The sequence below is a fragment of the Desmodus rotundus genome, chromosome 11, assembly GCF_022682495.2.
Source record: "Desmodus rotundus isolate HL8 chromosome 11, HLdesRot8A.1, whole genome shotgun sequence".
NCBI lineage: Eukaryota > Metazoa > Chordata > Mammalia > Chiroptera > Phyllostomidae > Desmodus > Desmodus rotundus.
In genome coordinates, this window is record NC_071397.1 from 101,251,160 (window position 1) to 101,267,163 (window position 16,004).

The window sequence follows — 16,004 nt, forward strand, 5'->3', positions numbered from 1 at the left end:
CCTTTTCAAAATTTTTTCTAACCAACTTGTTCTTTTGTTTTCAAGAGTTTTTCAGAACAGTACCCAGGAGGCCTTCAGCTTACTGATCAGTTTTAAGTATCCAGCATCACTACGAAAACCCAAACTGGCGACCCAGAGACAAATACAGGAAGTTTGGTGAGAGAGTACGACCCTTTGACCTCGCTCACATTTATGAGGGATGGAGCTTGCCCGGCAGACGTGAATGGCATGTAGGGCAAGGCCAGCACCAGCCCCTCCTGCCCTGAGGCAGAGCTTTCCTAGGACACAGCCATGCCACTCCTCAATGGACTGCCGCTGGCCCACGACTGAGATACTGTGGCCTCACACAGCAAAAGCACTTGCTGTCTGACTCTTAATAGGAAAGGCAGGCCAACTTTGATTTAGAGGAGGTACTGGTTAGAAATAAGACGCTCTGCCCAGAGGCGGCCGGGTAACCAAAGGCAGCGGGTCTGAGGCAGGAGTTTCTGAGACCCATCCAGGCGGTGCATACACAGTGGTCCAGCCCTGTGACCGCTGAGCGCTATTCCTGGGTATGGACGTATCACGTTTCATGTACCCATTCACCAGGTAATGGGCGTCAGGACTCGGTAAGAGCCAGTGGGTGGCAGTTGCGGACAAGCTGCTGGGAAGACTTGCAGACACATCTGCGTATTGCGTGTTCACAATGTTGTCATTTTTCTTGGCGAGATACCGCATTTTGTTGTGTGAAACGCACACCCATGTTTTTGTGCACGTTATACATGGGATATTATGCCCATGGTATGTAATCATTATACCCCTGTATAAAGCACATCCTTATTTTCCCCTCAAAACTCTGGGCAAAAAGTCCATGTTATACACAGCAAAATATGGTACCTAGCAGTGCAGCTGACTGAGTGTAGCAAGTAACACTTAACTTTACAAGAAAGCACGAAGCTGCTTTCCAAAGGCCTTGTGCTGTTGCCCAGTCCCATCAGCAAAGCCCAGGCCACCCACCCCTCTGCTTCCGGGCCAGCCCTTGCTCACGGCGACCTTTAAGAATTACAGCCGTTCCAGCTGGTGTGTAGTGGGACCCCACTGTGGGGTAAAAGCACATTCTCTCAAGCTGAGCATGCTGCCGGTGGTTGGTGGCCGTTCGTGTCTCTTCTTCTGGGAAGTGTCTGTTAAAATCCTGTGTCCCATTCATCCCAAATTGGGTTAACTTATTATTAGGTTGGAAATGTTGTTTTATGTTCTGGGTACAAGTATTTTGGCAGACATATGTTTCATAAATATTTTCTCACAATCTGTTCCTTGCCTTTTCATGTCCTCAATAGTTGACCCACACATTTTTATATAAAGGTTTCACAAAAACGTATAGAAGTATTTTCAATATTTAAGCACTAAAATATCAAGCTTAGGGTTTTTTTTAATTCAGCATACTCCTTACTGATAAAACATATGACTAGGAGATATCCGCGCTCTGTACAAGGTGCGTATATTTGCCATTATCAAACACCCGACAAAACACCCTATTTGTTCTATTTCAGTGTCTCTGAAATAAACTGTTTGAGTCAGCTGAGCACTCTGGTCCACACACCTGAACTCCTCCCCCTGAATAGTCAGGGCATCGGTCTTCAGATTCACCGGCTAGAGACTTACTGAAATTACATTTACATAGCTTGGTTTCCAGTTCTCCAGAGAAACTCAGGACAGAACAAAACCCGGCAGCTACGCCAGTCTGACTCGGACAGCACCCGACGGAAGCTGCAGGGTTTTCAGTCCCTACTTCCCGTGTCGGGTACAGCCGACAGACATTCCAGGCATACGTCCTCATGTCTTGAAAACGAGGACAGAACTACTGAACAAGCATCACTGTACCCAGTCTAAAGATGGGGAAACTAAGGCTCAGTGATTTACTCACGCGCTCCGGTCACTCTAGAGCCTACACATGAAAAAAGGCGGGGCCCCGCCCCGTGGGACGAGAAGCAGAGGCGGCTCTCTACCTGTTGAAGCGTGGGTCCGCGTAGGCATCTGGTATGTTCAGCACTTCCCCCGTCCTCGCCACCTGACCGGCAATGCCTTTCTCGATGGAAAACCTGCACACACGGAAGACAGGGCGGGAGCATGATGAGCACGTCGGTGGGCGACACAGTCCGAAGCAGCCTGCTGCCACCAGTGAGCGGGAGGGCCCCGGGAGGGCCCTGCTGCATTTGAAGTGCTCGAATTAACTTTACATTTACACATCCTAGTCGCCTTATTATTATAAAGCACGCAAAAGCAGAAAAACATTGTACAGTAATCACTGGAGAACCCTGATTTAAGATATAATTCAAATTATGAACTCATACTGAATCACAAATTGAAACTGAAAAATTAATTAGATTCTTCTGCACGGACCAGTAATAGTCCTTTATATTGGCAAAATACCTTCTAATTTACAATACGCTTCAACATGAACTTTCTCAGTTAGTTCTCACTGTGGTGTGAACTGAGGCCTGTGTGGGTTTAGCAATTGGCTAGAATTCCTGAAACACTGATGACACGACAAACGCAGGATGCAGGTCTACCACAGTGGACTCCCTGCCACACCTAAAACCAAGGCCCCGGGGGTGTCTGATCTTGAGACGCGAGGCAGGGCTGGAATTTTAAGGCATTTGCAACACAGGCACTATGTAACAACAACCCAATTGGAAACTTCTAGTGTTTTAACTTCTCTAATTTGTTCAATGGAAAAGCAGTCAACATACAAGCATCATCTAAATACACTTAATTATGTGTTAATGTTTAACATCAACATTTTCTATTATAAGTACATCCTTTCACAGAGTTTTCTGATTACGGTATTATCATCAGTCATGCACTCATTTTGAAATTTAGTTAACGAAGATATCTACAATCCACACTACCTACATATTTAATGCCTGAAAAATAACTTTCATAACATTACATTTTGAACATAATAGGAGATCATCAGTATTAAGATAAAGCTCCCCTGTAAGGATTTTCACTGCGAAAGACTTGAAAAAAATCGAGACAGACACCAAAAGCACGAGAAGGGAACCTGGCGCTGTACACAGTGCTCCGTCCCGGCTTTCCTGCGCCGGGAAAGACGCAACCCAGCCAAGCCGGCTGCCGTGAGCCACACTCCACAGCCCACTGCTGCGGACCTGTGCTGGGCTCCTCGGCCTGCAGCGGTCTGATCAAGACTTTGCTCCCCATCCTAGGCAGGGCCCACCAGATAAGCTGCCTGGGCTCCCACAACCACAGCCCCTCACTGCCCCCCGGGCTGCTGGCACGGGCTCCAATGGGCCCGACTGCCGCACTGCGAGGGAGCTGGGACCCTCAGTGCAGCAGTAGAAATGACTACATCCAGACCGACTGAGGTCTAAAACACAGACCAACCAAAATATAACAATGAAAAAGACTAATCCGTGCCTGGAGGGCAGCGTTCTGTGAGTGTGGGACACGGCACAGGTCCCCCCAGGACTGGAATAGGACATGTCCAGTGGGGGGGCGGCAGTGGCAAGATGCCTGCTGGACCCCAGGGTCCCATCACACCTGGTTAGTTCCCTCCCCTGACAGACAGCCCAAATGGAGAGCAGTCCGTAACGAGTAGGGAACAGTGCTTGCCTAGGATGGTGTGACAACCAAGGCACTCTAGAGCAGGGGTGGCCAACCCTTTGGCACTCGGGGCCACACTGGAAGAAGTGTTGTCTTGGGCCACACAGTAAATACATTGTAATGACAAAAAGATCTCATCATGTTTTAAGAAAATTCACGATTTTGTGTCAGACCGCACTCACAGCCGTCCTGAGCCGCGGGCTTCAGAGTGGACCCCTGCAGAGTAGTGCATGGAAAGCAGTTGAACGAGACACATAAAGGGGGGAGAAGCAAATGTCTAAAAAAGGCCAAGTTTTGTATGTTAAGCTTGATTCTTAGAAGTTTTGTGACAGTGCTCCTTGCAGGCGTTCAGACTGTGACATGCTGTTCATTTATAGGCGGCAAAAGCTGCCGCTTACAGAATGAAGGAGGCACGAGTGTCCAGATGCAACAAAAGCATGTCACATGATGGGCTGAACCGGCCGCTCCGCCACAGCAGAAGGCGTCACGTCATCCAACGCCGCAGGCCAGGCCCCACCGCGGTCTGGACTTTGAGACAGCCCCACTGGCTGGGGAGCGGTGGGCGCCCGGTGGTTTAAGCACGCCCTGCTCCTAGACGCAGGAAAACCTGCAGACCCCATCCAGGTGGGGCACACCTTTACCTACCTGGGAGCACTAGTAAGTTTTTCCAACATGATTTCCAAAAGGACCGCCTCCGGAAGACGGCATTTCCAGGAGTGACGCTAAAGCTTCCTAGGCGCGGTTTCGCTGGCACTGCAATGTCATTCCCAGAAGCACTACCTTCAGGAGGCGGGTCCTGGTGGGAATGATATCACAGTATGACAAGCACTGTCAGCGCACCTGTGAAAGGCACAGAACAGTGGGTGACAGAACACCTGTGCAGCTGCACTCACAGCACACGGACAGGCCATGCCTGGCTGTACCTGATCTCTTTGGTCTTCTTGAAGACAGGCTTTCCTTCCTTCTCCTCCCCAATATCAAAAAGGTCCGAATACAGCTCCTTGTTCTTATGGTCCACCTGGAAAAGTGCACAGCGGTCTGCATTCACCAGGTTTTTTGCATATATCTGAAGACAAACAATAAAGCAAGACAAGCCGATGAGAAACTCAAAGAGCGTCCAGGTAAGCGTCATCACACATGAATACCAATTTCAGCTTTTCTATGCTTTAATCGGGTGGGGAATCAACATGATAAGTGATGAAATAAAGGCATGTAAACACAAAACAGGAAATACACAGTCACCACTAACGGGCCAGCACTGGCAAACCCCAACCTGACCAGACAGACGGCTGCTGGGCCTCCCTGCCACGTGCTGGACGCTGACCTACAGCTCATCCCTGAACCGACTGCCCACAGTCGAAAATCCACATGTACACCTTTTGACTCCCCAAAACATAAGTACACCAGCTGTCTCTTGGTATCCACTGGGGACTGGTGCCACCGATGCTCAAGTCCCCTGTGTACCAGCCATTTTCAGCCAGTGTGCCGTGAGAACTGTAAAGCATGCAGTGCCTGACTACATATTTAGGCAGAGCCACAGACCTCTCTTTCCTTAGACCGTCAAATAAAAAATGCCAACAGCCAACGCAGCAGTAGCTGTCCAGTGTGAATGAATCAAAACTATCCCTATTGTTGTCAGGTCAGCAGAATTTCAGTCATTGGTCAGTTTCCGTGCACCACGCGGTTGAAAAGGTGGGAAATCGCTGCCAGCATCAACGGCTCAGATTAGTGGTTGTCCTTCCCCGCCTGCAGACTCCCAGCCACAGATCGGAAACAGCACCGGGATTTATTGGAAACGCCCACATTTAAGTGGCCTTGTGCAGCTCACACCTGGGTAGTTCAGAGGTATGGGGAGAAGAGCACCCAGCGGTCTGCCTCCCTGCAGGTCTCTCTGCCACCCAGGCCCCTCTTCTAGAGCCTCTCAGACCACACCCCCCACCCAATGCCGCAGCCTAAGCCTCTGTCCGCTCAAAGGGAGCTGCCATTCTGACTGGTTGGGGTGGGTGACACACCAGGTGTAAAACCATGAAATGTAACCCCTAACAGGACACTCAGCATTCCTATTTACACTAGCTGTATTTTATTTGCGGCACCAATGACAATGGGCAACGATTATTACACGTCTAGTGAGTGCCGGGCACTTTTCATGCACTTCGTGCGCCCTGACTCACTCGACCCTCGCCATAACAACACCAAGTCAGGAAACGTTTCTATTCCCACTGCACGCAGTGCGGGGGACAGAGACATGGAGACGGCGGCCATGTGTCCTCCAGCACACAGCTAGTAGCTGGGGGCCCAGGTGTTTGAACTCGACTTAGCCGTTTCAGTGGCCTATGCTTTGCCGACAAATATGCTTTTCCGCTTCTGGATGAAAAATTGTGCGCTCACTTCCTCATCCTTCGATCAGCTTCCCTCAACAAGCACTTCTCTACGGCCTGACAGGCCGCGGTGCCCGCTGGGGCAGGCCTGCAGTGGGCAGCGAACGCCACGTCCACTTACACTGAGAATTCTGGCCGCCTCGCCCGCCAGCTGACAGATGTGACACTCTTCCTTAGAGAGAAAGGAGGGATCCTCCGAGAATAAAAGGTGTCCCCAAGCTCATGCGGGAGGGACAGGAGCCTCCTTGTGGCCAGAGGACAATAGGTCATCTCGTACAAAGCCAGCTGACGGACCCAACCAAAGGAAGCCAGAGCAGCCAGGTGCCCAGCTGGGCCCTGGCGCCCCCTCGTGCTCCATGTCACCGTCACTGCTCTTTGCTGCTCTCGGTCGCTCTGCCAGCCCCAGCTGGGCCTCAGAGGCCAGAGACTGAGCAGGCTGGCACTGTGAGCATCGGAAGGTCCAGCTGCCTCGTCTCCCCCATTAGCCTGCGAGTTCCATGACAGCAGAGACTGCTGCTTCCCCCTACGGTGCTCCACAGGCCGAGAACACGGCCCAGAGTGGAGGTCAGCTGAAGCCCATAGGCGACCTCAGCCCACTGCCTGCTTTCGGAAGTGAAGGTTTAGGGGGACACAGCCAAGCTCGCCCCTGTGTGCACTGCTTGGGGCCACTGTGACAGGTGCAGCTGAGTAGTCACAATAGGGTACGGCCCATGAAGTATGGCCCATGACGCCTATCTGGCCCTTTACAAAAAGTGTGCCCACCCTGAGGCTGGAGCATGTAAGACCTGTCACTAACGAGCGAGGAAGGATGAGGGCAGACAGGTCTGGAGAAAGGGCCGGGCAGCACTGTTGGCAGGAACAGAAGAACCGCCCACCTGTCTGGCTAAGCCGTGAGACCTGGAATTACTAAATAGTAATGATGAGCCTGCACTGCTGAAGACCAACTCATCTGTGGCGAATCTGCATCCCTGGTGCCCAGGGTCATGTCAGCTGGCTGGCGCTGTGTCACATGGTCATGTTAATAATTACAAAAACCTGGATGAAATGAACAGTTTTCTAGAAAAAAGAAAGGAACTCAGGAGTTGAAAAGTTGGGATAGATGCACTCACAAAGACAACTGAAAAACTGTCAAAAAATGATATCCATAAAAGTCCTCAGGCCCAAATGATTTCAAGTATGAAATTTTTAAAGAATCTTTAAAATAAATCCTTATCCAACTTACACTGGTTTAAGTTCAGAAAGAACAAAATTTTCCAGTCATTTTTGCAACCCCTATATCAATGATATTAAAAATTAGCAAAGATATTATAAGAAAGAAAATCACAGACCAATTTTCCTTGGAAACAGAAAAAAATCATACATAAAAATAGTAACAAAATCAAATGTAGGAATAAATTAACACATTACAATATTTTAAAATTATACTTTAGAACTGTTCAGTATCATAAAGTCTATTATTATATTTATAAATAGTAAAAAAAGAAAAATCACAAAATTATCTTTGTCAAAAATTTATGTAATACAATTCAAAATCATTCATGACAAAAACTTTTAGCGAAGTGGAATAGAAGAATATGTCTCCCAATAATATGTTCCTGAAAACAATACTCCACCTCAAAGCAAACGGTAAAGTATCGGAATCGCCCCACTGAGGTTAAGACATTGAAGTTAAAGCAAGACAAAGACATGTTATTGTGCTTATTAACCCATGATTAGGTAAGAAAGAAAGGAAAGCACACATCCTAAAAGAGGCAAAACCTTTACTATTTGGTGAAACTTATTGAAAATGTTGAAAAATCCATTGAAAAGCAATTGCAGGTGGTAAGAAAGGCTTCTGTTGTGAGTGCCTCTAACTGTGAGTTTACCTTCACTGTCCCCAAACTGAACTAATAATACAGTCGGAAAAGGAGTTAATAAAGAAATCCTAGAGACGTGTTGGTAATATTTGCGAATCAAACCAACTCGAGGCAAGTCTGATGAGAGAGTCTGCATGGAGCGCACTGCAGAGGAGGAAGCAATTATAAGCACCACCCAGACACTATGTAAAGTGTGCAGAAATTTACAGAAATTGACTCAGCACAGCCACCTGGCCACAGAGCCTGTGAAGCAGGTGGAGGCCTTTCCGTTCCACAGGGACCAGGTGGTGGGGGGCTGCTCCTGGCATTCAGAGCTCACAGGTTAAAGGTGCTGGACGTCTGCAGGGCTCAGGCCAATCCCGTGCAAGAAGGGGTACTCTGCCCAACATGCCAGCATCTTCCTCACTGGAAATCACTGGACTGGACCAGCTGATAACCTAGCAATGTAGAGCACCCAGCTTCGCTCAAGGAGAAGCAAGCTACCTCATCTGTATTGTCAAGGAGCCTTTCAAACCAACCCAATGTCACGCCCCTCGGATGTCCTCTAGCCCAGGGCTATCTTTTCAAGCACAAATCTGGTTTGGTCCCTCTAGCTTACAGTCTCCGCTACCAGTGGGCCTGGACAATGTTGGTCTCCGAGGGGCCGCCTCCACTGCAGCCCTCCGCTCCCTCCCCCCCTGGAGTGCGTCTAAGCCCCCCGCTGCCTCTGCTCTTCCGCACCCCTGAGACCCACAGGCACATCTGGGACACCCTGGTGTAGCTCCCTGGACTCGGTCTCAACTCTCCCACCACTGCACTCTGCTCCTTCCTTCCCAGGCCCTCCCGTGGCACATTTCACACTGATGATGCTATTTCATCAATGCCTGTCTGTCTCCCCAAACAGACAACCAGCCATGAGGGCGGGACTGGGAAGGTGTTTGCTCACCATTTCAGAACTCCAGCTGCTATCTGGATGGGAATATAATAGATGCCCGAGATACATTTTAGCAAAAACGGATGAATGAAAACCTGAAGGGATCAATGCCATAAAAGAAACTGCAAAGAGAACCACAGATCTATCCCCTAATTAGACCCACAGGGTTTAACAGCTGATTTGCATCAAACCTTGAAGGAACAAATAACTCATTCATTCCACTGAGGAATGGAATGTTTCTCAATTCATTTTGTAAGTGTAGCATAACCCTAAACCACTGAACTGACCTCTTCAAGTGGATGAGTAGTGTGGTATATGAATTACACTTCACTAAAGACATTTTTAAAACATCAATAATGTAAGGACTAGTCAATAAGGGTTTCTTGTACTCCTAGTACAAGCTCTGTCACTCTATATTATATCCTTGTATTTTCACATTCTTCTAAATACTTTTCACTTCTTTATAAACTTCTTGAGTCGTGTCATAACCAAACTTATCTTTTACTGTGCAGGGAAGCATTCTTTTTATTGTCTGCATAGCACTATCAATGTAACTAATTACTGAAGAAATGCGCAGAAAGTAACAAGCCCTAATGTCACTCTGGTCACCTTCGGTCACCTTCCGTCTCACAGGACACTGACCATGCAACACCCCACACTCTCTGGCCTTGCGATCAGAGAATAGACACCATGAAATCTGGACATGAGGCAACTCCTTCCTGGACAGGATTGCTATATATTTAGAGACACACCAGGAAAACAGGAAGGAAAAGACCATTTATCAAAACACACAACAGGGCATAAATGGTCTCCATCAAGCCTGGTCACCCACGGGGGACGTACATGTCACTCTGACTACTGAAGGCCACTGCTTCAGCGGAGTCTCGCCAAAGCATCAGAGGAGCCAGGCAGGGAGACGTGGATAAAACCCCACTCTGGGTGGCCTTTGGCCCCAAGTGCCCTTCGGCCTTCTAGGAGGCAGGAGGAAGCAGGACGGAAACTGAGTAGAGGGAACTGCTGCTTCGGCAAGGCTCGGGTGGGGATTCCCAGTACCACCTACACACAAAGGTGTTTTGAAGGCTATAAAAAGAAACCAAATGTTTTCAAAACTCGGCACTAAGTAATGAAAAACTCTGAGATATTTTTTAAAACATTATTCAAAGCCCTTCGAAATTAACAGAAGTAATAAAAAAAAACCCAGGGCGACCCTGCAGGTCACTGCTCGCCTGCTGACAACGCACGCGTGTCTCACACGCTCCAGTGTCCCTCTGCCCCATTCTGTGTCGGACATGCATTGACGGCTAAATGAAAGCATTTGCAAAACCAGGCAACATACCATTATGTGTTCAAGTAGAGAATCTATTGCGACTATGTTATCAAAATACGTCCTGAAAAAAAGGACATAAAGCATGTCAGTAATCTTACTGAGAACACCGGGCATATTAAACTTCGAATACGCTTCCCAGTTTCGTCTACATTTAAATAAAAAACAAAGACATATGTCCCATTTTGTCATCTTGTGGAACAATCAATAACATTATTTTAAAGAGATAAATGCAACTTTATTACTGACTTCGGTATGAGGATTGTAATTCCAGAGGATGCATTAAGTAACTATTGATAAGTACTGATGCAGAAAGTCTGTAGCATTTAACTGAAACTATGAAAGAATAAAATTGGATTTGCCTCATTTAGCATCATCATTAATAACTTTGGTCTGAAATGCAAATATAAGCTAAATCTTATTAACACGGTTAGAATGTAAAGCACCACTGGAAAAGTGACAAGTTCCAGGGCAGTGAAACTGTACTGAGAAAGCCACGAAGTTCACTGGAGAAGAAACTGCAGGCTGCAGAGGACGGTAAGGGCTGAGTGACTTTACAGAGTGAAACTCGCATTACTATGAACAGCTAGGAAATGTTTTAGAGGCAGCTGGTACATATATGAAAATGAAAACCTGAAAAATAGATGAACTAACAGTCGTGTATTATAGGGATATGATGTGCAAAGAAGTATTCTCAGTGAGAATCAACAGGCAGGGTGTGCTTTCAGCAGAGGTTTGGGTGACTGAGCGATGCACTCACCATTAGGATAACAATAAACAAGGATGGCGTAGCAATAACCAATGCCTCTCGCATAAACACAAACTGCCCCCTGGACTACACCAGGGCTTGGGTCGTGCTCACGACTCTGTCCGCTGAGGAATACACAGCAAGAAAGGGGGCCAGGTAAACGGATTTCGAACTGCAGGGTAAACTGACAGTGTCATGTGAAGGACTAAACCGCACTTTGGAAAACTTACAAGAATAAGAGAAGGTGAACGGCTTCCCTCGCTCTGTGTTCTGAAATAATACCATGTGCCCACAGCTGTTATTTAATTTTGTCTCAAAGAAAATAGTTGGATTAGGGGGTCAGAAGAGGTCTCACTCAATCCCACACTTCTCTAATCTGATATTTCAGAAATAGAACAACACAAAGCAGCAACCTCAGACCAATGAGTCACGGATGTTCTGAGAGCAAGCAGGGCCCAGTGCACCTTCCTCCTGCAGCGAGCTGGGAGCACAGGACCCCGACCACACCTGGAGGCCCAGGTGTCAAGGGTACATGCACGGGTCAGATGACTGACGGTCTGCCCCGTGGAGCAAAGCCCACGTGAACCCGGACCTCACTAGTGCCTGTAACTGCTTCCATAGGCAGCCCAGGCTGCTGTTCCCAGCCAAGCTCTGGGACAGGGGAGCAGCGTCTCTAAGTTATACCTGAGCCACTCTGAGGGAGAAAGCTCAAATAATAGCAGTAACAACTGGTTTCAATTGGCTGACGTTGGTGGGAAATGCCCAAGTGGACTTTATGGGAAAACGCGAACAAGAACATTTCCTCTCCTACTGCGGCTCGTTTTCGCCCACAAATCAGAGACACCTGGTGTCTCCGGCAGGTTCCATGAGTCAGGGGGAAACACACAGCACACTGCAAGTTGAACCCATCACAGAGACACCTGCACCCTGCCCTGCAGCCCAAGTCACGACCGCGGCGGTGGCCTGCCTGTCACAGACGGGCCTGCGCCGAGCCAGCCCTCAGCGAACACTCACTTGGAGACGTCGAGCAGGAAGTCGTTCAGCTCAGTCTGCTTGGCCAGGCCTCTGCACACCTGCCGCAGAAAAGAAAGGCCATTAACGACAAGAGCTGTTGGCCTCGTTAAAAGTAAAAACTCCACAAGGCTGCTGACCTTACCTTATTTTCAAAGGTGTAACCAGATCACTTAGTTTATAATGTAGTAATAATATCAATAGCGATTCATTTTTTTTCTTGAATGCTTAAATTGCTAAGCACTTCGTATTTATGACCTCATGTGACCCCCATGGAACAGGACAGGGCTGGGACTCACTTTCGTGACTGTGGCAGGAGGCCATTTGGAACCTGCTCAGTCCCCAAGGGGTGCAGGGAGGGTGGCGGCCCCTGGGCCATGCAGCCAGCCTCCAGAGCCGCTCCTCAGAACCTAGAAAACGGACTCTGCATGTCCTCTACCCACACCCTCTCCCATTGGGACCCACACCCTCTCCCGTGGGGTCCAGGGCTCCCCGCCCCTTCTACAGCACACAGGCCCTCCTTGACCTGAGGGGCACAGGTAGACAATTAGCCACACAAAAGCAGTGGAAGACACAAAGCAGAACAGGGCCCTCCAGGACCTTACTTTAAATGCCTAGTTACCAGGGAAACTCAGGGCATCTGTGAGTTAGATCACTTTTCCCAGAGAACCAGGCACCTGAAATTTTAAGATTTATGTTTTCTTCTACCGTGTGGTACAGAGGAGCATCTAACTCAGGAGATGGAGTCATAAAGATATCAGTGTTGTCGCCAGTGGGAGATCGTCCCTGGGCTTTGGTGGAAACACACATCATAATGGGACACCCACCATTTACCACACAGGGGCTGTGCCACCACATGTAAAGACACAAGATAATGGCCAGGTACTTGACAGAAAGTACGTACATTTAAGTGAACGTGTACAAACTGTCTAAGATGCAGACAGAAAACACGAGGCCCCTCCCTGCCTGTCCCCACCCCCAAGGCCGAGCCTGAGCCTGGAGCAGCTCCCCGCCAGGAGCCCCAACACGCCCCAGGCTCACCTGCACCTGGTGGATGGCCACGGAAGCCCAGGCAAGGTTTGCTGTCGCAACCTGAAAAGTGAGGATGGAAAAAATTTCTATTAGCCACACACGCAGACACTTCCCCACACGGGACTCTCGCAAAAATGTACATGAAAATTTTTCAGAGATCACTGTGCTTTTGAATATTCTGCCAACACAAAGCCCCAAACATGGACAGGGTTTCTCTTGTACATTCTCCCTTTTCTTTCGAGTGGAATTGAATGCTTCCATGTTCCTCTTCATTTTAGATAAAAAGGAAGAGAGCTAGAGCCCAATGATTTTAACATAAAGTAATTATTTTTAGTTAATAAAAATAACATTGAAAAGGCCTCAGTGGCCCCTCTGAAGTGATGGGATAGGTCTCACGCTTAGCTGGCAGGTTCTCAAGTGCTACCATTCACTCAGCTCCCATTCACCAGGTGCTTGCCAGCACCAGCAGCCGCGGGACTGACGTGGGCGCAGGGGAAGGCGAGATACAAGGGCAGGGAGTGCACCACACACGCACACCAGCTGGCAACGGGCTCTGGAGGAAAAGAGGCGCCGGGGAGGACAGGATGGGCACACCAGTCAGGTGCGCTCAGGTCTCACCCCGCTGAGCAGGCCACCCTCTCGTTCATCACTGTGGGGGTGTCTGGACATGGGCAGGACCATGGCACCCGAAGGCTCTGACCGAAGCCAGGCAGCCTTGCTCCAGGACCCAGTGTGCCTGGAGGAAGGGGGTGGGGCCAGGCAGGTGGCACCCAGCACAGTGGCTGGGGTGCAAGCCCCTGGGCGTGGCAGGCAGACCACTGTGGCACCGGATTTCAGTATGAATGAGCGAATTCCAGCTCAGGGGAGAGGGGACAGGACTCATTGTTTTCCAAACAGATTTGGTGTCGGAACCTTTATTCAGGACGTACTCCAGGAAGATACCATTTTTAAGAAAATGAAGACCACAAGAATGTGAAAACTCTCCAAAGTCATCTACTACTGTATTTGATTCACAATATGACATACTTTCCTTTTTATTGTTAAAATTCTTTTACAGTAAGATCCTTACTGTAAAAATGACCGTATTTCCAGGTTAATTATTCCCCTAAGTACTAAGTGCAAAACAAAAAAAGGTTTTTAAACATGTTAGCATCACTATCCAACACTGCCCATCAGCCTGGTTCAGTGGACAGCACACAGGGCCCTGTCCCGTCCCCGGCCGGCCTCACCTCCTGGTGGCTCAGGCAGAAGGCCTCTTTGCCCCAGTGCCGGTGCAGCTCCAGGATGCCGATGAGGTCACCGATGGCAGTGACGATGGGCAAACAGAGGACGGACTGGATCCGCGTCCCTGACTCCAGCCCAGTGCCTCTTGGAAAGCGTTCATCCTGAAAAACAAAGTGGGGGAAGATATAAACTCAGTAAACAAAATGCAATAATGAAGTTACCCTTCTTTCCACCAGAAACACCTAATGCTCCCAGCAGGCATAAGCAGACCTTCTGGAGGAACAGCCAGACGGTCACGGCCACGATGACAAACGCTCATCTCCAGCCACACGGGGCCTGCCCTCCGCAAGTCCTGCTCTGACGTTTGCCTTTGCACACGAGCGTTTAATCAATTAATACGTACCAATTTCATGTACCAATACACTTAGCATGGCCAGCAATCCATCACTCATCAGCTTCTACTGCGCCAGAACTCTTACGGGGGCTTTGTAGGTACAAGGTCACGAGTAAAGACTACTCCAAATGCAAATACCTTTCATGTAGAGGAAACTCTGTGTGAAGTTGTTCTATTTGGAAGGTTAGAGTAACACAAAAGTGGATGCTGCTGACAGCCATTCTGACTGAGACTCAAGGACTCATATTAAATACTCAAATCACCCCATCATTATCAATTTTTTATCATAAGAAATGAAATTGGTTCTTTGACTTTAATAATTTTCTAGCTGAGCACAATCTCTCAAAAGAACACAGGGAACTCAAAGAATTAATAGCAAAACAGCAACGCTATTCATTCAGTCTCTGCTGTCCCGGGGGCGCGTTCCGTGAATCAGAAGAGTGCCGATTTATACTTGTGACTTACAAATGTTTCCAAAGTGCGCACATATAATTGAACATTTCAAATGGTGACTTACACTGTGTCTGCTTTTAATACTTTGTAAAAGTGAACTGCCCGTGACACGTGACACTGCGCACCTGTAAGGGCGCAGCGCGCGGAGGCGATGACACATCACAGGCTGTGATGTGACCGCCACCACGGCCTTTAGTTAGCGCCCCCGTCACATCCCACAGTTGCCTTTTCTTTCGTGATGGGAGTCGCAGAGACCCGGTGTCCTCACAAGTTTGATCGTGAGAACACGCTATCATTGTCTGTATTCAACTCTACGATACAACACTTACTTTAACACTTTCCTTTTTCTTTCTCTTTGTAAATAAATAACTACTTACCCAATTTGCTCAAGGTCACACAGACAGAGGCAGAACCAAAATTAAAACTCAGACTTCAGGGGTCTAATTAATAATTCTTCAGAGCAAAGTCATTCACCTAGAAACTTGTCTGTGCATCTGTCACCTGGAAAGGTTGAGTGTGCGTGGCCACACTGTGCTACCACGCTCACGTGGACCGCAGGACACTGAGACCACACGGAACTCAGTACAGTCACGCCCCCTGGGCTGGCGTCCTCTACCAGTGCCCTGAGCAGGGTCCGGGCCTGCCCACGGGGTTAGCCTGGGCCAGTGATAGAGCGGAGAATCTGACGCAAGCTTAGGCTTGAAAACGCCCATGCACGTCCCGTCTCCTTCTTGAGGGCCCTGCCAGGCTGCCCACGCTGGGTGCGGGGGATATGACCCAGAGGGCGGGCAGAGGCCTTCTGAAACCAGCCCGCTCAGACGTGCGGGTCCGCTGGCGTTGGACATATAAGCAACCCAGCCAGACAGAGCCCAGAGCAGTGGACACACCTGGCTCACAGACCCGTGGGAACAGGAGGGCACTGCTGGAGGACACCAGTAAAACTCAGGGTCACTGTCACACGGCAACAGCTCTTCACTGACGCCCACCCTGCTCGGACATGGAACACGGGACAGCTGCCATTCAGTCCTCACGGAGATAGACACGCAGTTGTGTGCTTCACCATGCTGG

General features: G+C 48.8%; 1 protein-coding gene across 1 annotated transcript in view; it reads right to left on the reverse strand.

Moving 5' to 3' along the window:
* PDE10A (phosphodiesterase 10A) overlaps positions 1-16,004 on the reverse strand; it is a 177,127-nt gene that overhangs the window by 28,909 nt on the left and 132,214 nt on the right. The window contains exons 7-12 of the mRNA XM_045188968.2: positions 14,095-14,250; positions 12,875-12,925; positions 11,837-11,895; positions 10,087-10,138; positions 4,527-4,669; positions 1,986-2,078 (exon numbers count right to left, since the gene is read on the reverse strand). Coding sequence (XP_045044903.2) covers positions 1,986-2,078; positions 4,527-4,669; positions 10,087-10,138; positions 11,837-11,895; positions 12,875-12,925; positions 14,095-14,250 — 554 coding nt within the window. The remainder of the gene's footprint in view (positions 1-1,985; positions 2,079-4,526; positions 4,670-10,086; positions 10,139-11,836; positions 11,896-12,874; positions 12,926-14,094; positions 14,251-16,004) is intronic.